This window comes from Delphinus delphis, chromosome 7 (genome assembly GCF_949987515.2).
Source record: "Delphinus delphis chromosome 7, mDelDel1.2, whole genome shotgun sequence".
Classification (NCBI taxonomy): domain Eukaryota; kingdom Metazoa; phylum Chordata; class Mammalia; order Artiodactyla; family Delphinidae; genus Delphinus; species Delphinus delphis.
Window position 1 is genome coordinate 62,415,111 of NC_082689.1, and position 27,624 is coordinate 62,442,734.

The 27,624-nt window shown below is 38.8% G+C and overlaps 2 protein-coding genes across 6 annotated transcripts in view; one reads left to right on the forward strand and one right to left on the reverse strand.

The window, feature by feature from the left end:
• Positions 1–3,171: 3,171 nt before the first annotated feature.
• On the reverse strand, positions 3,172–22,895 carry PHOSPHO2 (phosphatase, orphan 2). 5 transcript variants are annotated; one of them, XR_011246541.1, is made up of 4 exons: positions 22,562–22,895; positions 22,068–22,105; positions 9,469–9,932; positions 3,172–4,983 (listed from the first exon to the last, which is right to left on the reverse strand). XR_011246541.1 is itself a non-coding variant. In XM_069540854.1 (4 exons), exon 4 carries the CDS (start codon positions 17,371–17,373, stop codon positions 16,648–16,650), a length of 726 nt encoding a protein of 241 aa, XP_069396955.1. In that variant the 5' UTR covers positions 17,374–17,399; positions 19,809–19,983; positions 22,068–22,105; positions 22,562–22,895; the 3' UTR covers positions 16,577–16,647. The 5 variants fall into 5 exon arrangements, 2 of the variants coding, with proteins under 2 accessions (XP_069396955.1, XP_059872602.1); XM_069540854.1 differs by lacking the exons at positions 3,172–4,983; positions 9,469–9,932 and adding exons at positions 16,577–17,399; positions 19,809–19,983; XR_009520156.2 differs by lacking the exon at positions 3,172–4,983 and having other exon boundaries at positions 9,241–9,932.
• Positions 22,896–23,015: 120 nt separating this feature from the next.
• The window catches only part of CFAP210 (cilia and flagella associated protein 210), a 36,553-nt gene continuing 31,944 nt past the window's right edge, over positions 23,016–27,624 (forward strand). The window contains exon 1 of the mRNA XM_060015672.1: positions 23,016–23,097. Within this exon, the coding sequence (XP_059871655.1) occupies positions 23,034–23,097 (64 nt within the window). The 5' untranslated portion in view covers positions 23,016–23,033. The remainder of the gene's footprint in view (positions 23,098–27,624) is intronic.

A 27,624-nucleotide genomic window follows, 5' to 3' on the forward strand; every position in this document is an offset into this window, starting at 1 on the left:
ACTCCATCCTGCCCCCAGCAGAGCACGCTGGAGGAGTGCTGGGGAAGCCCCTGGGCCTGATGTGTATACACTGTGGGTTAACTTGGAGCTTTCAGAAAAACTGAGAGCAGCCAGGGCCAGGGATTCAGGTTACAGTATTTAGAACAGAGTAGCTGGAAGGAGCAGCCTCCAGCCTTTCTTCCTGGTGGCAGCCAGTCCAATCAAGACGTACATATGCTACACCACAAAGTTCATGTTCTTGTTCCTACAAAAGGCAATATCAAATATTTTCATTTACCATTCATTCATATGCAAGATTTTACTGAGTGCCTAGGCACTGGTAATAGCGTGGTGAAAGATGGTCCATAGCTCGCGCGGAGTTTATAGTCTAGCCAGCTTAAGGGAGGAAGGAGACCAGGATGAAAGGAACACCAGAGGCCCAGTGTGTTTCTCAGAATATGGTCTGAGAGACAATATACGAACAGACAATGGCCAGACTGTATATGACAAAAGAACTCTGAACCACATAAGAAGTCCAGGAAGCCAAACCACAACTTCTGCAGCAATTGCACCAGAACAGTAAGGAGGTGGTCAATGACTGCCAACTTCCCTATTTTTACCCCTACTTTCAACTTGGGACCAGTCAGAGAAAGCCAAATATGCTCCCCATACCAATCACATAAAATACTCTGATTCTAGTAGCTGGACTCCAGCTTTCCCAGGCCAACAACCTCCAACGTATACCTGAGACCTTCCCCTTTTTTCCACTTTTATAAAGCTTTCCCGCTCCCCTATCTGCCTTTGAGCTTCTATCAAAGGCAAATGATGGTCCTGACTCTCTTGCTATAGCAAGATCTGAATAAATGGCCTCCGTTCTCATTTGGGTGATTTTATTTTAATGCCACATGTCAGACCACCTCAACTGAATTATGTGGGATACTAGAATCTGCATTCTAGTCAAGGGCATCAGGTGATCCTTTCGCACAATTAGAAGAACATACTGTTGGGGACTTCCTTGGTGGTCCAGTGGGTAAGATGCCGCGCTCCCAATGCAGGGGGGTGGGGTTCGATGCCTGGTTGGGAAACTAGAACCTGCATGCATGCCACAACAAAGATCCTGAAGTGCCACAACTAAGACCCGGTGCAGGCTAAATAAATACATATATTTTTTTTAAAAGAAGAAGAAGAACGTATGTTGGACCCAAAATGGAAGAAAAATGAAAGGTTTACTATCTCAACATCTGGTAAACAGTTTAGTAGAGAAGAAAAGTATATGAGATTTTGTTTCAGGGTTAAGATTCTTCTCTGCCACTTATCTAATCATGTAGCTTAACTAAACTTCTCTGATCCTGAGTTTTCTGACTTCTTGTAAAACAGAAAATATCAGTACTTTCTCAATTAACATAAGGATATTGGAAAGATAAAATTATGACGGTGAAAGCACTTAGGATGTGGTATATAAATGTTAACTATTATAATGAAAGGATATTTACACTTAATTCGCCATTACAACCTCAATTTGGAAATTAATATCTTATTAACATTTCTTCAAAAATCATGAACTTTGTAGTTAACTGTAATTACAGACACTTTGTCCTTCATGGATAGTGATGTTATTGTTGGTGTTGTCATTCAAGGACACAATTGCGATTGATTGAAGATGGGGCATTCTTTCCATGGTTGTCATTGAAGTGTGGCAATGGCTGTTTGTGGCTATGGTGCCAAGTTTGATGTATAGTAAATATAGGCTCTACCTAACTCAGAGGAGGGGCTTCTAGAATCATAACAGCATGTAATAAATGATTCTCGAATAACGGAATTCACTATATTGTCATTTGTTCTGTTATTTCAGATTGCTGCAGAACCCAATTCATACTTTTGCTTCCATTGCCTGGTGTTCCCTGGTTGTGAATTATTGCTTAAAAGTGTATATGGGCTATACGTCAATTATATCTCAAAAAAAAAGACCCCAAAAAGTGCATATCAGTATGTATTAGACTGCTTCAACCTGCCAAGAGAAGAGAAGGTCCTGAAGGGTATGGGCAGGAGCAGTTCCTCTTTACCACATGCTTTATCAAAAAGACCACTGCAAATGCTAATAGATTTGATGCACTCAGAAACATGTAATTAGCATTCATAAGTTAAATAAATTAATGACACTGTTCAAGAAAACAAGTGTGCCATCTGCGAATCCAAGTCTTAGGGAAATAAAGAGCCACCGTGGAGATGAGACATAAAGACTCTTGGCAGATACTGAGTTTGGCATGGAGTTGGAGTCCTTTTGACATCATACTGGGCTTTTCAAAAGACTTGGTTTCTAAAAATAACTATTTTATTTGTTGTTTTTACCTTATTAATACATCTTTCCACTAAGTATTGCTATGTCATTAAATGTTCGGTACGCTAATTGTGATAATCATGATCAATATATGTACATGTGCCAGTATATACAGAAAATTTTGTGTACTTCATTTAACGTACTGGATAGAACAAGTTGGTGTTAAGTAAAAAAAAAAATAGGTATAATTTATAAGGCCACCACATACAGCTGAGTTAAGTTGTGCACTGCATAATTCCAGCTCATTCCATTCAAGTAGAGTGCCATGTGAACACTGTCTCAGGAGTTGTACAGTATACAACCAGCACAGGTAGGTATATGTGGCTGCCTTGGAGTTGCTATGTCTTGGCAAAGCCTTTTTGGTATGCTTCTGGGAAAATAAAGAAAACATTCTGATGACTGGGTAACAAGTGCTTTCACAAGTCAGAATGTTTCCAATTCCTTGTTTTCAACAAAAGTTAAACAGCATTTTTGACAAATAACTGGGAAAGAATCCACAAAATGAGTGGCAATGCTATAATAAAATTCCTCTCATTCCCATCTAGTTGTCTATGTGAACACATTTTCTCAGGGATTATATCTATAGAAATGAAAAACAGCAATATTACTGATCCTAAACTCTGTCTCATGCCAGCAGAAAACAATACTCAGCCAAAGATATATGGTCTCAATGGAAGGAAAATAGCCCAATTCATCAGACTGAAATAAGTTTTGATAAATTTTTACTTTTGATTTAAACATATTTATGTTGTTTGGTCAATTATAGTAATAACTGTAATGTTAATCAGCTCAGAATTTTTTTACTACTTAAGAATCAAGGACATAAAACAGTTAAAATTCTAATTTGTGTACATTTTTGTTGCAGAGAAGCTTAAGAGGTGACTAATAAAAGATTTTCAAGTATAAAAATACATGGACAATCTTTTCTTTGAATGTTTCCAATATGCATGAATTTCAGTTACCACCATTTTGTTAAATAACACCAATCCTTCAAACAGAGTTCAGATTTCAATTACTATGGTAAATTAACTGTGAATAATTGCATAAAATAGAAATTTCACCCTCTAGCTCTTCAGTCCACAAATCACTACATAAATAACAGATGAGCATCAAGGTCAGTGACCCATCATGTGTCTTCTTTCAAAGTCCTTGGTGATTGGTCACTGTGCATCTGTTATTCAGTTCACATTCAGACAACAAAGCTTGTGGTTGTCTTACCTCCTGTCTTCCAGTGATAAATCTACATAGTATTTTACAAAAATAGATGACAGAGAGAGGGCATTGGCCAACAAAAATGAAAATGTAGCAAAGAATTAAAAGTGATAATGCCACAAGTGGAATTTGAGTTGAACAGAATGAAGTTCTAGAAGAAGTAGATGAGCATGGGAATGTTGACAGTGCCACCAGTGAAGAGACTCTAGATCTGCAGCCAGCTGACTTTGGTGCAGGTGAACTTTGTGACTTAAAGAGGACAGTGGTTGTTGACAAAGCGGATAATGGTGTCCTAGAAGAAGTAATACTGGCAAAAAAATTTCATTTTAAAAGAACTCTTGGAGGACTTTCCTGGTGGCGCAGCGGTTAAGAATCTGCCTGCCAATGCAGGGGACACAGGTTCGAGCCCTGGTCCAGGAAGATCTCACATGCCGTGGAGCAACTAAGCCCATGCACCACAACTACTGAGCCTGCACTCCAGAGCCCGCGATCCACAACTACTGAAGCCCACGCGCCTAAAGCCTGTGCTCCGCAATGAGAGGAGCCACCACAATGAAGCCCTCGCACTGCAATGAAGAGTAGCCTCCGTTCACCGCAACTAGAGAAAGCCCACACGCAGCAGCGAAGACCCAACGCAGACGAAAATAAATAAATAAATTTATTTTTTAAAAAATGCAAAGGATAAAATGTTGGAAGCTGATCCAAACTTAGAAGTATGACAATTCACTAAGTCATAGAAAGATGATCACTCTGTATTGTAAGTTACAGGACAAAAAGAAGACGGTGAAAACTGTTTACTCTTAAGTTTTTTACAGAAAAATAAAATACTTTCATTTCCAATGTTTCTAATTGCAGTGTACTAAGTAAATATTGGTCTTACTGTTTTTCACTTTCCTATACATTTATAACTGGCAGTAAGACAGTTTTTAATGTGGCCTGTGAGCCACAACTACTGAGCCCACACTCCTAGAGCCCGTGCTCCACTGCAATGAAAAGCCTGCGCACTGCCACGAAGAGTAGCCCCCGCTCACTGCAACTGGAGAAAACCTGCGTGCAGCAACGAAGACGCAACGCAGCCAAAAATAAATAAATAATTTTTTTTTTTAAAAAGTAAGACTTTCAGAATTTTCTTTAAAAACTTGCTCAGGGCTCATAGTTCTCTAAGACATTATATAAATGACTTAATCTGCAGACACTGCCCTCCTGTACCACATGATCTAAAAGTTTTGTGCTTTTTTTCATTTTCAAATTCAAAGCATCCGGTTTATCTATCCCTTCCTTTTCGTTCTCTCTGACAGCACGCTTATTGGGTCTTTATCACTTCTCACTTGGCTTACTGCAAGATTTCTCTGTGTCAGTCTCTCCCCGTTCCTCCCAAGCTGTACAATACCTTTCATCCTCCCCAAACAGCATTTTCTTGACATCACTTCCCTTTACTTGCTCCTAAGAGGTACCTGGAAGAAATTCAAATTCCATTGATTAGCTTTCAAACCCGTCCATAAATTGGCCAAATCCTACTTACAAAGCTTGATTCCACTACTCCCCAGTTTAAACCCTTAACTTCATCAGGCCAGCCACATCATCACTATCTCGAGAATACGCTGTGCTCACCCCCATCATGGCTCACATTATTCCCTTCATCTGGGAAGCTCTATCAAGTCCTTTCCATTTTTCCAAGTCCTGTCCATCCCTTAAGGTATAGATCACAATCTACCTCTTTCATAAAGCTTCTCTTATATGACAATTAATCAATTGACTGAGTACACAGTACAATACTATATGGTCATCTAGTCCTTCCTTGACTTAAGTACTTTTTGTTTATGCTGATTACTAATATGCTTTATGAATCTTACTTGGGAATTATGAATTACATATGTATATGTCCCACCTCTTTAAAAGCATTTGTAAATGCTTTGAAGGACATCATTGTTTGTAAGACATAGCCCTACACTTATACTTCCACAAGTTTTTGTTTTGTTTGTCTTCTTGCACATAGTAGACCCTCAAAATATTTGTTTACTCTAGTATTTTTATCCCCCCAAATTGTGCAATAGGATATTTTTTCTGGATTTAAACCTGAAAAGGGCTAAATTGTTAATAAATCCCTGAAAGAACATACTCTCATATTTAACTGAGGATAACAAAATATTGCATGGACCAAGCTGTGAGAACAGTTGAGATTCTGATATGTAACAAAATCCTGAATATGACTGTAAAGTGGTAGAAAAAAATGTGAAGGAGCAAGTTTTCCAGTTTGCACTGATTATAAAATCCTATGCGGCAAATGGTAGTTTAATTGCAAACATTTTTTTACTAGTTGTTTAGACATACAACTGAAAATTTATTTTTGAATATAAAAGACTAATTTTTTACTAAGTAACATCTTCCATAAACAATGGGAGTTTCTAAGAATTTCTGTTAGGAAACATTTACGTTAATATTTTGTTTCCATGTGAACTATCATCACACAGACATCAGTTTGTATGACATAAGTAAGATAGATTTAGTTTTTGGCCCAGAATATATTATTCCATAAGCCCTTATAGAGCACATCAAAAAATCTCTCTACAACAGAACTATCACATTGTCCACCTGAAAAAAGAAACCCATCAGGGAGCACAAAATGATAGGGTATAAGGTAAAAGAGTTAAGGCAATTAATTATTATTTATATATTCCCTACAACTGGTCTCATCTAAAAATGTACTGTGAGGTTATTAGGTCAGTAAAGGACTCTCCCTCTAATATTCTGGGAAAAAAAAAGCATATCTCATAATAGGGGCAGAAAGTGGCTATAAATTCCAGTCCCATTATCACACTATTAACAGAACTACTGTGGGAATGTAAATTGATACAACCACTATGGAGAACAGTATGGAGTTTCCTTAAAAAACTAAAAACAGAACTACCATATGACTCAGCAATCCCACTACTGGGCATATACCCTGAGAAAACCATAATTCAAAAAGAGACATGTACCACAATGTTCATTGCAGCACTATTTACAATAGCCAGGACATGGAAGCAACCTAAGTGTCCATCGACAGATGAATGGATAAAGAAGATGTGGCACATATATACAATGGAATATTACTCAGCCATAAAAAGTAACTAAATTGAGTTATTTGTAGTGAGGTGGATGGACCTAGAGTCTGTCATACAGAGTGAGGTCAGTCAGAAAGAGTAAAACAAATACCGTATGCTAACACATATATATGGGATCTAAAAAAAAAAAAGGTACTGATGAACCTAGTGGCAAGGCAGGAATAAAGACGTAGAAATAGAGAATGGACTTGAGGACACGGGCCGGGGGCGGTGGTAAGCTGGGGCGAAGTGAGAGTAGCATCAACATATATACACTACCAAATGTAAAATAGATAGCTAGTGGGAAGCAGCAGCATAGCGCAGGGAGATCAGCTCGGTGCTTTGCGATGACCTAGAGGGCTGGGATAGGGAGGGTGGGAGGGAGACGAAGAGGGAGGGGATATGGGGATATATGTATATGTATAGCTGGTTCACTTTGTTGTACAACAGAAACTAACACAGAATTGTGAAGCAATTATACTCCAATAAAGATCTATTAAAAAAGAAAAAAACAGAACTACTCTTCTCAGTCTGGTGCCTGCCTTCAGTTGCCCTATTGATATATCAGCTGTCCCTTGGAAGCTGCTTATGAGACCATAAATGAAAATCTTCTCTAACTCTCCTTCAGGGCTAGTATTAACCAGGAGCTAAAAAATTCAAATGCTATAAAACTAAATGAATATGTAGGCATATCAGATATAACATTTTTTTAAAAAGTAGAATAAAGATGTAATTATAACTTGTTCTGTAAAAGACTACAGTTGCACTACGAAAGCAGGTTTAAACTAATAGATTTGTGCCACAGTACATATAATACCTGGGTAGGGAAAGAAGTCTAATATGTATCTAACACAGGAAGGAAGTGATTGAGTTAGGCATCAACAATATTTATTAAACACTCAGGTGGTGATTGCTATGATGTGACAAGGCTGTGGACTTGGTGATAAGGAAATTATTACCTGGGGGGAAATATTTTGGATCTGTGGCTTTAAGAGTAGTGGTATTCTGTACGTACAATATCTCTTCACTTGATCCACAAATAAAACATATGGACTTTTAGGCATTAAGTAGTTCTCAAACAGGGATTATTGGCAAAGTCTAGAGATGTTTTTGGTTGTCACAACTTGCCAGGAGGACTGCTAATGGCATCTAGTGAGTAGAGGTCAGGAATGCTGCTATCCTACAAAGCGCAGGAAACACATATTCCTCCCCCAGCTCCCAGCAAGAAATTATCCAGCCTAAAAGTCTATAGTGCCAAAGTCAAGAAAGCCTATACCAGGTCCCGCTCTAGCAGTTAATTTCTGTGTCCAGTAATTCCTCTTTGGTGATCAAGTGCATAGGAGCTGGGTTAGGCTATCCTGTGGCAAGTAAGTCTGCACATCATCACATTTTGGCTGCTCATTTAGAGGGCCAGGTTGGACTCAGTTTTAGGGTTGAATTGACTTTCAGATTATTTCTATGGCACCCAGACTTGACCTATAAGCCAGGCAAGACTGCTTTCTGGCTTTTATTGTCCTTATAGGAAATGGTGCTAGATTCAGCAGGTTAGGCAATCAAGAGGCATCTAAATATTGAAGTATTTCATCTTTGAGTGTATTAGAAAAACGAATCTCAACTCCCACCCCAGACCGATTGGAAACAATTTGCATTTTAACATGATCCACAGAGAAGCACTGTTCTAATATACATTGAGGAAAAAAGGAAGAGAGAAGAAAGACAATGCTTATATGAGCAAAATGAGATAGATAACCAGTGTCTTGATCCTTGAATATAGTACTGTGTCCAGTTCAGGGACAATCTTACAGAGGACCGTCAGTAGGTCAGAGGAGAGTTATGAAAATAAAAACTGCTTTCTGAGGATCAGATAAGGAAATCATAGTTATTTTGCTCAAAGACAAGAAAACTAAGCAACATGAAGAGTTCAAACTTGTGATCTATTAATATGCTAAAAATTAAAAGGCTGACCCCCACATGGTTTTGTGGTAAAATGAAAACCTCCTTCTAAAGGCCTTAAAAATAGGATGACTTAACTTTACTTAGAGGATAGATTTTAAAAGCTCTTTGTAGCGAAACCTAGAAAGCACTTAAATTCATAATGATTTTAGGATTACAGAATTTTAGAACTGGAAGGTAGTTAGGGATAAAACTCACTCAGTCTAGTCATTTTACAGAAAATAAAATGAATTCCAGAGAAGAAAAATAATTCACCAAAGTCACAGAGCAACTTAGCAGTTAGAGCTGGGACTAGAATTCAGGTCTCTTGACTCAACATCACCTAGTTTTGAAGAATTCTTTTATTACTTAGTTCTGTGACCTCACCAAGCTTGTTTTCTTATATAAAAAAATTGGAGAAATATTCCTATTTTGAAAGATTTTAAGATAAAATGAGTTTATACTTAAATTATGTATGTAGTAATGCTTATCCCTTCCTAATATACTAACCATGTCACACTTCAGTACTGTCCTCTTATTTTACTATAGGAGTTCCTTAAAGGACAGGGATCTTTCCTCTCTCCCTCCCTCCCTTCCTTCCCTCCTTCCTCTTTACAATTCTATCAATTTTTTACCTCTTCATTCCATTTAAATTGCAAAAAAATGTGAATTTAGATTTAAGATTTTAATCTTAAACAATATTTATTAATACAGGTAAATACTTATAGTTTTAAGTGGCAAAAGCAATATAACAATTATAAGAATAATCCATCTACGTCAAAGAGCACATATATATACATATACACCTATATGCATATATACACAGACACACACACACATACATATATACAAACACCTTTGGAGAAAATTCTGAAAGGATTTGGTGTATGGTGACATTATGAGCAATCAGTTTGCAAATGTTACCCAAGCAGTGAAGAAGCACTGGGGCCTTTGGACTGTAAGCAGTTCTTGGTAAAGCTTTTATCTGGAAGTTGCTGGAGAAGGTCTGGGCACAGATCTGGCTTCATGTGTGACCTGTGCAACCAGAAGGCCCCACTCTTGGTTTAATGCTTTGCTGTCTTGAAATTTTTAATAATCTTTGAACAAGAGGTGCCTCATTTTCACCGTGTTCTGGGTCTCTCAAATTATGCGGTCAGTCCTGTCTGAGCAGCTCAGCTCTGGCCCATTCACTGGTAGATGGTTGCAGGGTGCGCTCTATCTCTCAGGAGGTCTTGATTTCTTTAAATTTGTTTTTCTTTTTAAAAAAGTACAGTCATATTATGAAAAATTAGAAAATGGATTAGCAGAAAAAATTAAGTCATCCTCGAAACTCTCAAAGGCAGAGACATTTTCATAAGCATCTCTTCATACATCACGATGTTCAGTGTCTAGTCAGAAGAATAAAAAGCGATTCATTACTTTAGAGTATGAATTGCCAAACATAATTACAAAATAGGTATGTGTATGAAAATTAGGCAATTCCTTGAGATTAGCTTTTGTGTTAGTTTTTTATTGCTATGTAACAAATTACTACAAATTTAGCAGTTTAAAACAACACAAAAACATTGTCACAAATATCTGTAGGTCAGAAATCTGGGCATGGTGTGAGTGGGTTCTCTGCTCAGGGTCTCACCAGGCTGAAATCAAGGTGCCAGCCTGGGCTGTGTTTCTCATCTGGGGCTCACAGTCCTCTTCCAAACTCAAATGTTTGGTGGTAGAATTCGTTTCCTTGCAGTTAATTGTAGGATTGTGGTCCCTGTTTCTTTGCTGGCTGTCAGCCAGGGGCTGTTCTCAGCTCCAGAGGCTGTCAGCATTCCTTACTATATGCCTTCTTCCATCTTTAAACCAACCATGGCACGTTGAATCTTTCTTGGGCTTTGAATCACTGACTTCCTTTTCCGCTACCAGCCAGGAAAACACTCTGCTTTTAAAGGGCTCGTGTGTTTAGGTCAGGTCCACCGGACAATCTATTTTAAAGTCAATTGTGCCATAAAACATAACCTAATCATGGTAGTAAAATACATCAGATTCACAGTACTGGGTATTATGCTCGGCATGTACACAAGGGTGTGGGAAATCTCAAGGGACCGTTTTAGAATTCTGCCTACCACGGCTATCCTAGAATCTCGTGTGAAGAACACGAGGTTCCTCTACCTCTCTATTCAATAGTCTTCTTCAATTCCCATTTTTAACTCTAGCATCTCTATTTTATAAGTTCACAGTTCAGCACAGTAAAACTGGTCACAAAGAATTTGCTTAGCTATGAGGGGAACACAAAGATTCTTTTGTTTTCAAAGGAAAAATTTTAGAGAACAAGAGTCTTACATTTTATTGTAAAAAGCCTAGTGTGTATCAATATATTTGTTTCATTAACTCTAACATAATCTAATGAGACAATAAGGCACATATTAAATTTAGATATGCTTACATTTTAAAATAAAAATTAAGACCAGATTATCTAGAAAGAATAAAACATAAGATTCAGAAAAGATTAACACAATTTAATGCCAACATGTTTGTATTTTCCATATATGAAGTACTCAGGAAAAAGATAAGCAGAACACAAGACCCTATAGATAAATGAGCAAAGGACATGTCCAGACATTTAAAAAGAGGAAACAGAACAGACTAAAAGTTGGACTTCAGTGAACTAACATTGAGTGCATCGTATGTGTGTGAGGTGTTGGCATATATGACAAGTACAGGGCTGCTATTCAGACACAGGAACTGTTATGTCTGTGGCCAGAATCCATTCTTGTTTGGTGCTTCTGTTCTGATTGGTTGGTGCCTGTATTGCAGTGGTTGCATGTCGCAACTAAAGATCCCCCATGCCGCAGCAAAGATCCCAAGTTCCACAACTAAGACCTGGTGCAGCCAAATAAATAAATAAATAAAATTGAAAAAAAAAGAAACTTGAGGTGTTGAGAGGCTAGTAATTTACCCAATCCAGGGCTAGAATTCAAATTCAGGTCTTTTAATCTAGAGCAGAGCTTTTAATCACCATGTTACATTAGGAATGAAAAATGAGATACTACAATTTCTGTTCCTGGAGGAACTGGGATTGGACTAACCATTCCACTGTAAACAATAAGAAAACTGGGCAAAGTATATGAAATAGCAGTTTTCAGGCACTGGACAACAGGCAGTGCAGGAATGTGATCCCTGAGAGAAGGGAAACAGATGAAGTGAGCCCTATAATTGCCTGCATTTCTGCCTGGAGACATTTCCCAGCCTGAGGTGCGGGGAGGGAGAATCCCAAGCGGACCATGGTAGTCTCACCGAGTTGAGGAGATGGAGATAAGTTTGGGGAGGCACAATTGGCTTTTTGTAGGACAGAGCTAAATGGAGAGAGAGTTTCAGAAATCTGTAAGAGGGGTTGTCCCCATGAGTCTATGGCTGGATACTAAGACACAGGCATAGGGTGAAATACTATAAGTCTGGGCAAAGAATGATCCCAAGAACTATAAATCAAATAATTCCCAGAGTTCACATAGAGCTTGAGGATAACTGAGTTCCAATCAGAGCCAGAGAAGCACATGGTTTTACACATTGGGGAACAAAGAAGGAAAGGGGACAAACAATGCTTATGTTAAAAAGGCAAAAGAAAAAAAAAAAAGACGGATAGAGGAATGGACAGGTATGTGATAAAACAAGCAGAGTAAAATGTTCTTGGGGTTTTTAAAAACTATTTATTTATTTATCTATTTGGCTGTGTTGGGTCTTAGTTGCGGCATGCGGGCTCCAGAGTGCGCAGGCTTGGTAGTTGCAGAGCGTCGGCTGTAGAGCATGCAGGCTTAGTTGCGCCGCAGCATGCGGGACCTTAGTTGCCTGACCAGGGATCAAACCCGCGTCCCCTGCATTGGAAGGAAGATTCTTAACTACTGGACCACCAGGGAACTCCCCAGAGTAAAATACTAATGGTAAAATCTAGACAGTAGATATCCATGTGTTGACTGCAAATTAAAGGATTAATACGGGAGTATTATGAAAAATTTTATGCCCATAAATTTCACAACTTACATGAAATGGACAAAGTCCTTGAGAGACACCATGGTGGTTTAAAAGCATGTCCAACACCATGGTGGTTTAAAAGTACCTCCACTGAAAGGTAGAGCCTAATTCCCCTCCTTTTGATTGTGGGCCTCTGTATTGTTGTGTTTTTTTTTTAACATTTTTTTTTTTTGATGGGGACTATTTTTAAAGTCTTTATTGAATTTGTTATAATATTGCTTCTGTTTTATGTTTTGGTTTTTTGGCTGCGAGCCATGTGGTATCTTAGCTACCCAACTGGGGATCGAACCCACACCCCCTGCATTGGAAGGCGAAGTCTTAACCACTGGACCGCCAGGGAAGTCCCTGTATTCTGTTTTAGAATACAAATAGAATATAGTGGAATGGATGGTGTTTGATTTCTGAGACTAGGTCACTAAGGCATCATGGTTTCCTCTTTGCCCTCTCTCTTGGATTGGTCACTTGGCAGGAAACCATGTCTTCAGGACATTCAAGCAACTCTCTAGAGATGCCCATGTGGTTGGAAATTGAGGCCTCCTGCCAGCAATCAGCAGCAAATTGAGATTCCTGATAACAATCAGTGAGGAACTGAGGTCTCCTGCCAAAAGCCATGTGAGTCAGCCACCTTGCAAGCAGAGCCTTCAGCTCTAGTCAAGCTTTCGTATGACTAGAGCCCTAGCTGACATCTTGCCCTATTAGAGATCCTGAGCCAGAACAATCCAGTTAAGGGCTCTTCAATTCCTGAGCCACAGAAACTGTGAGATAATGAATGCTTAGTTTTAAGCTGTTAAATTCTCAGGTAACTTACTATGCAGCAAGAGATAACAAATACAGTCACAAACTACCAAAGCTTACTCAAGAAAACTATACAACCTTTACCTATAATCTACAAAAGAAATCAAACTAGTAGTTAAAACCGTCCAGCAAAGAAAACTCCGGGCTTAGATGGCGTCCTTGAATTCTATCAAACATTTAAGAAAAAAATAATATCAGCTGTTAGTTTAATTGTTGCTCCTTTCAATGTCATCTTTTTTTTTTTCCCTCTAGCTATCTGATGCTTTTTCCATCATTGGTTATTGGCAGTTTTACAAGAATGTGATTTCATGCGGTTTTCATTTTATTTTCCTGTTTGGGGTTCATGAGGGCTCTTGAATCTGTGGTTTGATGTATTTCGGCAACTTTGTAACGTTCTCATTCTCTCTTAAAATATTGCTTGTTTCATTTTCTTTCTCCTCTCTTTCTGGGATACCAATTTCCTATGTTAGATCTTGCTATATCTTCTATGTCTTAATTTCTCTTCTGTATTTTCATTGTTTTGTCTCTTTCTGCATTATTCTGGATATTTTCTTCGAACTTGTATTTATTCACTAACTCTCTTCAGCTATGCCTGTTTTATTGTCAAATCCATCCATTAAGATTCTAATTTCAATCATGTTGTCAGTTCTAGTATTTCCATATTGTTTATGTAATTTTCAGTTCTTTGCCAAAATTCTCATAAGTTTAGTTTGTGTCTGTAAACTCCAATACTTGGAGGTCATGCAGATCTATTTAAATAAAAACTTCTGCTGGTGTTCATTTATATCTCTTGGTGTAGCTACTTTTTACTATGTGCTTTACAATGTACTTACAAAACTGTTTAGATTTTGAGGCCTATTGCATTAATTTTCTATTGCTGCTAACAGTTTTACCACAAACTTAGCATCTTCAAACAGACATTTATTATCTCATAGGTTCCGTGGGTTAAGAGTGCAAGCACAGCTCAAAGGGCCTCTGTTTCAGGGTCTTACAAGGCTAAATCAAGGTGTCAGCCTGAGCTGTGATCTCAGCTGAGGTTCCACTATGAAAGGATCCACTTCCAAACTTACATGGTTGCAGTATTCAGTTCCCTGCAGACTGTTGGACCAAGGACCTACTTCTTGCTTTTGGCTAGAGACCACCCTCAGTTGCTTGCCATGTGGCCCTCTCTGAAGGCCAGTTCACAACATGGCAGCTTGCTTCTTTAAAATTAGCAAGGGAGAGAGTTCCCTAACAAGATGGGCATAAGGATCTGATGTAATATAATCATATACACATAAATGATACATCCCATCATCTTTGTGGTATTGCATTAATTAGAAGCAAGTCCTAGATCACCTTCTCCACACATACACTTCCCCCCACACACACACAGAGAATACGAGCTTATAGGGATCATGGGGGGTTACCTTAGAGTCTGCCCACCATACTAAGGATATTAATTTCCTCTAAGAGAGTTCAGATTTGCTTTAGTCAAGCACCTGGGAGTTCTAAAAATCTTGGATAACTTCAGTCCAATTTCAGGGATTGAGAGTATTCAAAGGTGAGCTGCCTGTTCAAGCTCCTTCCCTCACATCAACTTTCTGGCCAGCAAGGAGGACAGTGAGAGAGGTTGCACCCTCATTTAAATTTCACTGGCCAATACTTAGTCACAATGCTCCTTCCTAACTGCAAGGAAGGATGAAAAATATAGCTTTTATTTCAGATGGTCATATGCCTGGGAAAAATAGAAAGAAGTAGAGTACAAAATTGAGGTAAGTGCAACTAGTGGACTCTACCAAAGATGGTTAATAGGTAGATTATATTTTTAAATTTATTCCCCGAGAGATTAGTCTTATATTTTACTTTCTTTGGTATTTATTTCCAAAGTATGTCTAGCAGTTACAGATCTTTAAAATAAGCCTAATGCTTAGTTCACATAAGAATACACTACTTCCAAATCAGTTAATTTTAGAGATAGGGATGCAGTATCTATTGCCCAAGTGTTCATTAATTTCACACTTTCCTTTTGAAATGAAATACAAATTAATGTTCTTCAAGTATTTTAAATTTATATCATTATTACAGACTGTAACTCCAGAATGCTGATTTAATCAGTATGTTATTTCTGTTTGGCAATGAAATATTGAGTGATACAATATATAGCTTGTAGGAATACTCAACATTTAAGAAACTGTTTCATATAGGGATATTAGAAAAATATCAGCTGACCTAGAAAGCTGTACAGTACTGTGTTAATTTCTAGGCTCACATGTTTTAGGCATAAATATCCCTTACGTAATAATGTTAGGATTTTCTTTTCCATATAGAAAGCTCCAGAAACAAAAATGTTCAATGTAATTTTGTGGGAAAAAAATTGGTACTCTATTTTTTTCCAGGTTGAAAAAGTAAACTTTGTTTTGCTTTAAATTAATAGGTTAGATTACGTTGAAACACTTGCTCTTTTTTTAAATTTTATTTATGAAACACTTACTCTTATACATTGTGATTTCTCTACAAGTTGAGGCCAGTAACAAATTATAAATTATGCAAGCAAAAAAAATAATAATATTTTCATTTTTAGTAGTTGTAGATCAAGTAATTTGGACCAGATCTTCTACAGAGTACATCGGGAAAAGTTGATAGCTGAACACAATTTTTAAAATATCTGCTTAAAGACATGAGAGAGCTGACAATAACTGTCGGCTAAGGAAGCACAGAAACTTAGGTAGGTGAGCTTCTTTTCCGTGAAAGGGTTGGCCAATTCTGTAAGTGATATCTGACATACTGAGTGGCTATCTTGACAGTCTTCGTGGGACCCAGGTGAAGAGGTATTGGAGTATGAGGGCTGCAGTGATAAACCCCTCCCCTTACTTTGAATAGGATCCCAAAAGGCTGTCCATCATGAGTAAGAGTGATTCAGAAGCAAACAGGCCTTCAAAGGCCTGTTTATGAATATGACCATCTGAAATAAAAGCTATATTTTTCATCCTTCCTTGCAGTTAGGAAGGAGCATTGTGACAATGTATTGGCCAGTGAAATTTAAATGAGGGTGCAACCTTCTCTCTCACTGTCCTCCTTGCTGGCCAGAAAGTTGATGTGAGGGAAGGAGCTTGAACAGCAATCTTGGATCATAAGTTGGAAGTCAAGTGCTGAGGTTGGTAAAGCAACACAGAAACTTTGAGATACTTAACTCTGAAATTCTTTTAAGTGAGAGGGAAAACTTTTTTTCTTTTTTTAAAGCCACTGTTATTTGGGGTTTTAGTTTTATGCTGCTGTATTTAATCTTAACTGATACACATTTCAATTATTGGCGTATTACTCCTTTATTAGAAATTGTAAATGAGAAATTATTTCAACACCTGAAGACCAAGATACAACAGAAGACTCCATAGGCTCAAGATTTTGAGACATCTTAGAAAGAGTTTTCTGTAAAGTATATCCTTTCCGTGGCATGGCAACATCATTCTTCTTTAAAAAGGTTACTGGACAGACATCGTTTCCGCCATCACCTATATAAACAATTCGTGTATAATTCACTCCTCGTTGTAACTGTTTACCTACAAATTCTACCAAAACTACATTTTTGCAAAGATTTGGGGGGCACCTAGTGCAAGAATGAGCATGATAATTTTCCACAGTGAGATGACCATCGCTGTCAAAAGCTGCTGGATTTGTAAAGACTTTATCAAACACGTCATGAACATTGCTAGCTTCTAAAACCCAACCTATGAAGACTGAATTTGAATCTGAAATAATGATGCAGTCAAATTTATCCTTGTTCTTTCTTATAAAGTTTAAAAGTTCCACCATCCCTGGAGTGAAAGGCATTGATATCATTGCTCTTTTCATTTCATCTTCTCTTACACCTTTATCTCCCAAATACTTAAAGACTCTGCCCATAAATTCTGTCCAAAATCCTTTTTCATAAGAATCTTGTAGTTCAATAGGAAGCTTTTTCTCTGGAGCACACTGTACAATCCAGGTATCGCTATTATCATCTATGATTGTATTGTCAAAGTCAAAAACCAACAAAATTTTCATGGTTCCAGAAACAGATTTGGGTTACCCTGGAAAAGAAGAAATATTATTCCCTAAACATACTCGGTTCTACATATCTAGCTATAGTATCTATTTAACAAAATTACTCTTAATCTGCTGAAACAAAGGGTGAATATAAACAAGTTAAAATGACTAAGCATTCTAAGACTACCGTTTAAGCACTTTTTCCTAAGAAGCAAAGTTCATATTTGAGTATGCTAAATGAATGGAAAACAGAACATATAAAAAGGATACTCAGGGTATTACTGTGTTCCTGAGGGGGTGATTCTTTGAGCACTCAGAATTAAACTAGAGAGCAATCTAATGAGAAAAGTAATGAAACAATTATTCCCTTACACTTTAATTTAGAAAAGTTATAAAATAAGACAGAAAAAAATGTAGGCTAGTCATTCTTATTGTCTTTAAATTATCAATCACAAACTTATTAGTTTAAAAGGTTTACAATGAGCCTCATTTTAAATAATAGGTCATGTACAATACATATTCTCTGTGAACTAACCAAAACTCTGACCAAATTTAACATAATGTGAAATCTTGCAAAATTTAAATAATTTTTTAAAAAAGGTTTTTAGCTTGAAATCATCGTTGTCAATGTTATAACCAAATGGTTGCTTGATGTTGTACTTGAAAGTCTAAACAAATTACTTGAACTGGAGGTCAGTTGAATTCTTCCACACTAGAAGTAACTTTTGTTAACAATTTTCACATTTATTTATATTTTCTCTAGATAGTTTAGCTCTGGAGTACCAAATAATCTGGATATATGTGAATAATCACACTGCTTTTGATATGACAATTACTCAAGTCTCTGTTTTCATTAATAGATAATGAAGATCATTAACTTAAATCTCAAGAGAAAAGGAATGAATCAACAGATGGTATAAATGAAAATTATCATGTAAAAAAGATAATTATACAGAATTCCCAGGAAAAGCTACAATTAGTGTCTGTAAACAACAACAAAAATTTTTTTAAAGAGTAACTGTTATTTTTATAGATATCACTATATGCCAGATACTGGACTAAGAACCTTACAATCTCATCATCTGTCATAAACCCATTTAGTAGGAATTATTATTATCCTCATCTTAAAGATATATAACTGGAGCTTAAGTATTAATTAAGTTGGTTAAGTATTAGTTAAATGGCAGAGCTAGAATTTGGACTCAGGTCTGCCTGACTCCAAAGTTCATGCTTTAGTAATACACTCTAGTGCCTAAGAAATAGAATAACGACTATTAATCAGTTCAAAAATAAAATATTAAGTAGGTCATTTTGACGAAAAGATGTTTAATAACATGAAAACATTCATTAATCTCGAAGTACACACTAACCATCTGTGATCTACTTTACAACCATTCTGAAGTTTTAGCAAGAAATCCTAAAATGAAAAGTGAAGAACCCCACCAATAAGAAAAAGAAGAGATCAATTAAAAATAGAAAACATGGGGGACTTCCCTGGTGGTCCAGTGGTTAAGAATCCACCTTCCAATGCAGGGGATGCAGGTTCGATCCCTGGTCGCGGAGCTAAGATCCCACATGCTGCGGGGCAACTAAGCCTACGCACTGCAACTGCTGAGCACGGGGGCCACAACTAGAGAATGCATGTGCCGCAAACTATAGAGCCCAAGCGCTCTGGAGCCTGCGCACCACAACTAGAGAGCCTGTGCGCCACAACGAGGAGCCCACGTGCTGCAATGAAGATCCCGAGTGCTGCACATAAGACCCGACTGACACAGCCAAAAAAAAAGAAAACATGGCATTTATCTACATGTATTCTCTGGTTTATAATGATAGATAGACAGCAGGTGAAACTGAGAATGAGCTCACGACTCATATAAGAGTAAGTATTTTTTGCCTCTCAATTTAGAATATCTGGAGAATAACAAACCTAGAGGATGTATCTCCTGTTGTATGAATTTAGATGGTATAATGGTATGAAGTATTCTGATACCCTGGATCCATGAATTGCTAAATGTCTAATCCAGGTGTCCCTGATTGGCTTCCAGAGATTTAAGTGCAGAAACCACTTTCCCATAGAAACAATGTAATAAATAGCAATAAAGCACAGTTGACAATCACGTTGGTAATGCACCTAAGCACATTTTAAATTAAAATGCTTTTTAGGCATTCTGAATTTATACACAATTAAAAAAATTTTTTTCAAATGTAACTCATTATTGGTTGCAAAGTGTTTCAAACCTAGACTTAATCAGCCACAAGTTACTAAAATTCCTTCACTATTAACCTCCAAATAAGCTGTATCATAAGCCTGAAGTTAACAAAGTTCCAACTGTTAACTTAGTTCCACTGTTGACTATTAATTTCTATCTACAAGTGTACTTTTCTTAATTTCAGATCTTTTTCCATTAGTTTTTTCCCACCACTCAACATAAACCTATATTTAAAATACTTACCCAATTTAGTATTTCCAAGACAATTAATCTTACTTCAGCACGGAGCTTAGGTTAAACAGTCATGACAATCTTCAGTTTTAAACACCAGCCAGTTTCTAACCAACATTACTCCTACTCTATATGCAGGGGAAAAAGTCTTCTGATTCCAAGCAAAGGAATGGAGACTTCTTAACTCCTAAAATTAATAGAAGTAGTTAAGATATTTAAAAATTTACCTTTTCTAATATGCTTTCTCTTACATCAGAAAAGCACCTATGGCAATGGGAGGAATAAAATTTTGTTTAAACAAAAACCTTAAATACAAAACAGGGAATGTTATGTGAATATAAACTCTTATTCAGTGGATAAAATCACAGGTGTTAGGCTGATTATGTTAAGATTTCCAGATTCCAGTTTTTCTTTTTACTTATTAAATAATAGACAAATACCACATTCTGTTGTCAATAAACTTTCAAAGATTTAGTGCTGTACTTGAAATAAAAATGTCTCCAAAAATTAAGGATGTGTAGAAAGATTTAGTGAAAGTGAATCTATTTTGAAATCAGTTTGTTAAAATGCCAGAAGCAGTTATTAACTGTTCTCTCCAGAAGCATGTAAAGTATATATTTTGTATGTCTGCAATGTTTCCAGGGTCTAACAATAGCCTATGTGCTTTTTTACAATAATGAAAACTAGAACCTACATAGACATCCAAGAATAGGGGATTGCTTAAATAAGATATGTGCATGATAGCCATATAACAGACCATTTATTTAGTGAGTAAAAGGTTAAGATGTTCAAATTAAACAAACAAGTCACAAAACAATGTTTACAGTATAATCTCATTTTTGCTTTTAAAAAAGAAATGTCTGTATACAGTGGTAGCATCAATTGCAGTGCATTCTTTTCCTACGCTGATTTTGTAATAAAATATTTTCCCCGGAATAATTTAAGCTCTGTTTCAGATCAAAGTGCATATGCTACCTTCTTAATTTCACAACAAAGAAAAAAAATGAGTGGTGGCCATGGAGGGTAAATAACTAATTCTAGATACACTTGGCTGTAAAGATCCATGGATTAGAGTTAGAACCAGGTGTTGTAAGTCAAAGGATACCTGAACACTACGCCAAACTGGCAAATTACTGACACCAAATATTGTAAGATTCAATAATTTTTGTAACCAATTTAGTTAAAATTCCACAGAATTTTTGTTAGGAGGTAATCTCCATGGGTCTCTAGTGGCTCTGCATATCTTACAAGGTACTCTCTGCCCTTTGCTCTGGATATCGTCTCAAAAATGTATGTAAGGGCTTCCCTGGTGGCGCAGTGGTTAAGAATCCACCTGCCAATGCAGGGGACACAGGTTCCAGCCCTGGTCCTAAGAAGATCCCACATGCTGTGGAGCAGCTAAGCCCATGAGCCACAACTACTGAGCCTGTGCTCTAGAGCCCGTGAGCCACAACTACTGAGTCCACGTGCCACAACTAATGAAGCCTGCACACCTAGAGCCCGTGCTCCACAACAAGAGAAGCCACCACAATGAGAAGCCCACGCCCCACAAAGAAGAGTAGCCTGGCTCACTGCAACTAGAGAAAGCTCGCGCGCAGCAACGAAGACCCAATGCAGCCAAAAATAAATACGTAAAAAAATAAATAAATTTATTTTTAAAAATGCATGTATAGTGAACAGTCTTGAAAGGCATGCTTATTGTCCATTATAATAAAGATCTGGATGCCCTAAGCTCAGGGTTCCTGTCCTGTAATGCAACACACTCCATGTGCAGGTGCCTTCTGGCACTCTTTGCAACATCCTGTGGCAACTGGGGCAAAATTACTGATATTCTGGCTACTGCTACTGCTGTAATTCATCACTGTTCTAGGGGTCTGCATCTTCTACAGAACGGTGGCAGCCTAAGTTGTCAGCATGCATGCAAGTAGGGTAAAATCTCTGACTCTTCCCAGTTCTTGACTTTTTTTTTTTTTTTTTTTTGGCGGTATGCGGGCCTCTCACTGTTGTGGCCTCTCCCGTTGCGGAGCACAGGCTCTGGACGCGCAAGCCCAGAAGCCATGGCTCACGGGCCCAGCCGCTCCGCGGCATGTGGGATCTTCCCGGACCGGGGCATGAACCCGTTTCCCCCGCATCGGCAGGCGGCCTCTCAACGACTGTGCCACCACGGAAGCCCAACGTTTTTAAAACTATGATTCCAAAAAACCACCAATGTTGTATGTGCAAAAACTATATTTCTGCCAACAAATATTTTATTAATCCTTTCATACTTACCAGCATTATTACGATGGATCGATCATCTGATAGAAAACCTGAAGAAAAACAGTACAACTATGTGTTAGAACTTCAGTGATTAAAAATCTTACCTCCTTTCATATTGAGCAACTCCAGTTTGATGCCTAATGTGTATGTGTCATAGCCAACCACCTTGTAATGTAATCATTTGTACCTCGACGTGTTAGAAAAGGATCTTTTGAAACGTAGCCCATATTCACTCTTAACAGGCTTTTGTGTCCTTAGAGGTCTGATTGGTCCTCCAAATACATTCAATTTACTATACTGTATTTACCGAGCAATTAAAGATATCTTAAAGGCTCTAACATGAATGTTATAATCCAAGTATTAACATTGCGATTTAAAAAAAAAAAAGAAAACTAAGCCCCGTCTAGCCCAGATCATGCGTCAGAAACCAAAATATTTAAAAACAGATTTTCTGTCAATTAATCCCTGAGTTTCTATAGTTGAGGGAGGAGGGCTTTGCCGTTCACCTTCCCCCGCGAGGTCTGTGGGTCACACACGCCAAGCCCAGGCCTCGCTCTCCCGCACACCTGCCGGGTACATCCAGAAGCCAGGGGCAGGGACCTAGTCGGGTGTCGTTTCCCGAGAGGCGCACGTTGGATGCCGATGGGAGCACCAGGCCGGGCCCAACCGGGTCCCAGGGCTCGTCACTGACCCAGGCCAGAGACCCGCAGCCGTTCTGGCCTCGGCGCCGCTTCCGAGGGCTCTGTCCTCCCGCCCACTCCGGACGCCTGCGCCTGCGGGGGAGGACCGCCCCACTCGCACGCCTGGCCTTGACTTCCCGCGCAGGCGCATCCTCCCTTCTCCGGCACCACAGCCCACAGCTGCGCGTTCTTCGTTCCTCGGCTACGACTGTTGTCACTTCCGGCGGCGTTGCTAAGCAACTGCGCGGTTTAGCGGAAACTTCGGCGTCGGAAACGCCTTTTTAAGTCTGAGAGCGCCATGGGTACCTCAGAGATGCTGGTGCGGCTCGGAAGGCGCTGTGGACGGGCCAAGGAAAGCACGGGTGAGCTAAAATGGTCCATCCCACCACAGGGATTGTTTCTGGTCTCCAGGCATGGAGTGAGAGGCGAGCGTGCCTTTCCTTCTGAAACGGGCTCCACCAAGCCAAAAACAGCACCGTGGGCATCGTCGGGCTCTGTGTAAATTAGACAGTTTTGCCCTTGGATGAATGGGTAGGTGGGGAAAGTATACAGAAATAAGGGTAGAGAAAAAGAAGTCAGAGACTCCCAGTTGACCAGCTGGCCCGATATTCAGGCTGTGCCGTTGCCGGTCCAAGAGTCTGGTGTTTGCTGAATTTTCTCGCACTTAAGCTTCGTTATTCATTGAGTGAATCGGAATGTATTTTGGAAATATCAGTGACCTCATTGGAGTCTTGACTCTGCTGTGAACCTACTGAGTACTCTAAGGAAAGTGTCTGAAGGAAAATCTCAATTTCTTCAACTAAAATGAAAGTAAGGTCTCATCCTAAGGCTTATACTTTGATAGAGTGTGAAAATAATGCTACTTAAGGTATTGTAATTCACATGACCTTTTATAAAAATTTGATTTTGTAATAGAAGTAGCCTAGTGAGACATTTAAAGATCTCTTTATTAATTCCAGTGATTTTAGTTTCTTAAGATTGTAAATTCCCAATTAATGTTCTCATGGTGACAGAACCTTGGGAACTTGGACTATCTTCATGTCATCTCCTGAGCTTCTGTAGCAATAGAGTCCCTTGTGCCAAATGCTGAGTGAGAGCCAGCCAGTCTCCCATCAAGTGGACACTAGTGGGTATTTATGCTGTGGAGGGCTTAAGAAGTAGCAGCAGAAGGTCATGACATGTAGGAGAGAGACAGTACCCATGTGGCATGTATTGAAAAAGCAAAATTACGCTCACATATTCACTTTCCTGTATATAAAGTGCTGCATTAAATCAAAAAGAACAACAGCAAAAATTGTCAAAATCAATTTTTGAGAACTCAGGAAACCAAAAGCTTGCAACAATTGGGGAGTGTTTATCAAGACAAATAACTGAATCTTGGTAAGAACAATGAGGCTTTTTGCACTTTAACTTGTTCTAGTCCCCTTCTTTCTCCCTGCCCTATGGTAGTCTAGAAAACCACTGTGATCACAGTGAAATCCAGTGGCTTAGCAGCCTGTGGAGGGAGCAAAATAGCGTTGAACCCCTTCCAAATCCCATTTCCCAGATAACTTATTATTTGAGCTGTCTGGCAGTTCCTTGGAAAGTCCCACTTGCAAGACTTGTCTTTATTTGACCTGATTCAGAGCTCACCAGTTATGTTTGTTAAAACAATCAGTGGCAATTTTTAAAAGTTTTAATTGCTTCACTTCTCCAACAGCCATTACTAGCATTGTGTGAAGGTCGCTGTGAGGTAGGAATCATGGAAATAAGACTGCCCTCTGAGAACTGAACTCTGCATCAATGGAGTAAAGCATGGATATGTGAAATCATTCATAGCTCGGAGGTCAATCAGGGCTCTCCTGATCCTCAAAGATATGAGGGAACTGGGACTTTCTTGGTGGCGCAGTGGTTAGGAATCCGCCTGCCAATGCAGGGGACATGGGTTTGAGCCCTGGTCCGGAAGACCCCACATGCTGCGGAGTAACTAAGCCTGTGCGCCATAACTACTGAGCCCGCGGGCCACAACTACTGAAGCCCGCGTGCCTAGAGCCCGTGCTCCGCAACAAGAGAAGCCACCACAATGAGAAGCCCACATACTGCAACGAAGAGTAGCCCCCGCTCGCCATAGCTAGACAAAGCCCATGTGCAGCAACGAAGACCCAACGCAGCCAAAAATAAAAAATAAACATATTTATAAGAAAAAAAAAAGATATGAGGGAACTTGGCCCAACTTTTGTTAACCTGAGATAGTAAAAAGCCTTTCCCAAACTTTCCATGGATTGTCCTATTTTTCCTGCTGCTTTTGTGGTGGTTCTCTTGGTTCTCCTCCTGTATCAGAGTTCATGAAAAGTTCTTGAATAAAATATCTCATGAATGTAGTTACTCTACAGAAGATTAAGGTGTCATGAGGGATCACATTGTTCACTACACAGCTTTTTGGCATCTTGTTTTCCTGCCACTGCTGCCAAAGCTTGCTCACCACTGTATACTTTGTAAGGAGCAGCTCCTGCCAGTATGGGCTATTTGGTCTACCCAGCCCCTTTAGTATTTTGGAAAATTAAATTGTCTCCATTTTATTTCACATCTTAAAGAATTAGAATGACTCTTGGGTCAGAGAAAGAAAAGCATATTTTTTTTCATAAATTTATTAATTTATTTTTGGCTGTGTTGGGTTTTTGTTGCTGCGTGTGGGCTTTGTCTAGTTGTGGTGAGCTGGGGCCACTCTTCGTTGCGGTGCGTGGGCTTCTCATTGCAGTAGCTTTTCTTGTTGCAGAGCACAGGCTCTAGGTGCAGGGGCTTCAGTAGTTGTGGCACACGGCCTCAGTAGTTGTGGCTCATGGGCTGTAGAGCACAGGCTCAGTAGTTGTGGCACACAGGCTCAGCTGCTCTGTGGCATGTGGGATCTTCCCAGACCAGGGCTCGAACCCGTGTCCCCTGCATTGGCAGGCTGGTTCTTAACCACTGCGCCACCAGGGATGTCCAAGAAAAGCATATTAATATGCCTAACAATATGCTAATCCAAAGGCAGGTGGCTTAATCTAATGGCCTTTGTTTATGTAGCTTCTAATTGTAAGTAACACAAACCAAGTTGAGCCAGTTTAGGTGAAGCAAAGGAAAATTGTTACAAGGCTATAAGGATGTATTGGTCAGGACTCTTTGGTTACAAGTGACTGATCTAATTCACTGTAGTTAAAAGGGGAATATTTTGGCTCACATACCTGTGAATTTAGGTATAACTCGATCCAGGACACTATTCTACTTCTCAGCTTTGCTTGTCTTTATTCTGCATGTGGAGACTTGGTATATGGTAGGCAAGATGGTACCTGTGGTTCTAAACTCACATTTTAGGTTAACAACCAAATTCTCACTCCCATCAACTTTAATTCAAACCCCAAGAAGACTCTAATTGTCCTAGTAGCTTTTCTCTTAGTATCTTTCTGGAGCCACATGATTTCTTGCCTCTGCTTTTCTACTTCTGTTTCATTCTTCTAATAAAAGCAGTAAAAATAATAATAATTAATATTTATTGAGAACATATTGTGTGCCAGGCACTCTTCTAAATTCTTTACATATATTACTTCATCTGATTCTTACACCAGCTATATAAAATGAAGTAGGTACTATTAGTATTTCCATATTGCAATTAAGGGGTTAGATTTAGTGGGTTAAATAATTTTGTCTAGATTCACATAGTTCATATGTGGTGTGTTCAGAAAAGGTCCAGGTTGTCTGTCTCCAGAGTCCACACTCTTACCCACTGTGCTTTATTGCCTTTGTTAGGCCTGCGACCACCCACCATTATTCAAATGTATTTCCTATTTTGGTAAATTCTTCTCCTTACAAGTTCTACCTCCTTAAAGCAGAAGGCATTTTTTTCTGCCTCCCTTGCAGCTAGGGTGCAGGCATAAGACCAAGACTCAGCTGGTCAATTGTATGTGTGCTAGATTTACATTCTGAAGAGAGCATATGAGGAAAGAAACAGCATGTTGAATACATTTTCTGGGGAGAGTGGCAGCAAAAGTGTACCAATTCCAGAGTACTCGTGAAGGTTCACATATATAGTGTCCAGTGGAGCAAGTTATAAGTGGGGCAAGTTGAGGTGCCTACCCAATGCCAGTTGCTGTGAATCTTCACTGGAACCTCACAATGTGGTCTGTGTGATATTTGTATGTATATCTTCTAAGGGTAACTCTCTGGCTCTCTGAGAGATTCAGTAGGCTATCTAATATCCCTTAATGAATTCCTTTTCTGCTTAAACTAGCTAGAATGAGTTTGGGTGTTTATAAGTAAGAACTTCAGTTGATTAAAAGGGTAGGAACATTTTTTAGAGAAGAGCTGTTATGAGCTCCATTGTGTCATTTAGGATGCTTGTGAATTCATTTCACTGTATACCCAGCTCAATCATGTTTAAAAATAAGGAAATTTATTTGCTCATATAACAGGAACTCCAGCCTTTGGGTCTGATTAATCTAGCAGCATAATGAAATCCTCATTGCCCCAGGGTCTTCCTTTGTTTCTTCTTTGTGTTTCACAGTTCACAGCTTCATCCTAAGGCTGCTTCCTCTTGTGGTCAAAGGATGGGTGCTTGTCTGGCCTTCATGCTTCCTCGTTCGTATCTAGCCTGAGAGTCACTCTCAGATGTCTCTCCCAGAAGTACAAGCAAGAACTTTTCTAAAAGTCTCATAACTCTTGTCCTATTTATTTTCTTACTACAGGAATAATTATTGTCAAGGGAGATGCAAGTATTCTTAAATTAATGAGGCCCACCCCAAGACTGAGACTGTAGTCAGTTCTCCAAATTACATTGCTGTTACTCAGTTAGGAAGGGGTTATATAGAGTAGACAAGTGCAATGTCTACAACCCCAAAAGATGAACATTCCCCAAAGTTATCCACTTATAAACTGCT

What these genes read in the sequence shown, in the direction of transcription:
- PHOSPHO2 (XM_060016619.2), bottom strand. Translation starts at nt 17,373, where the DNA reads ATGAAAATTTTGTTGGTTTTTGACTTTGACAATACAATCATAGATGAT.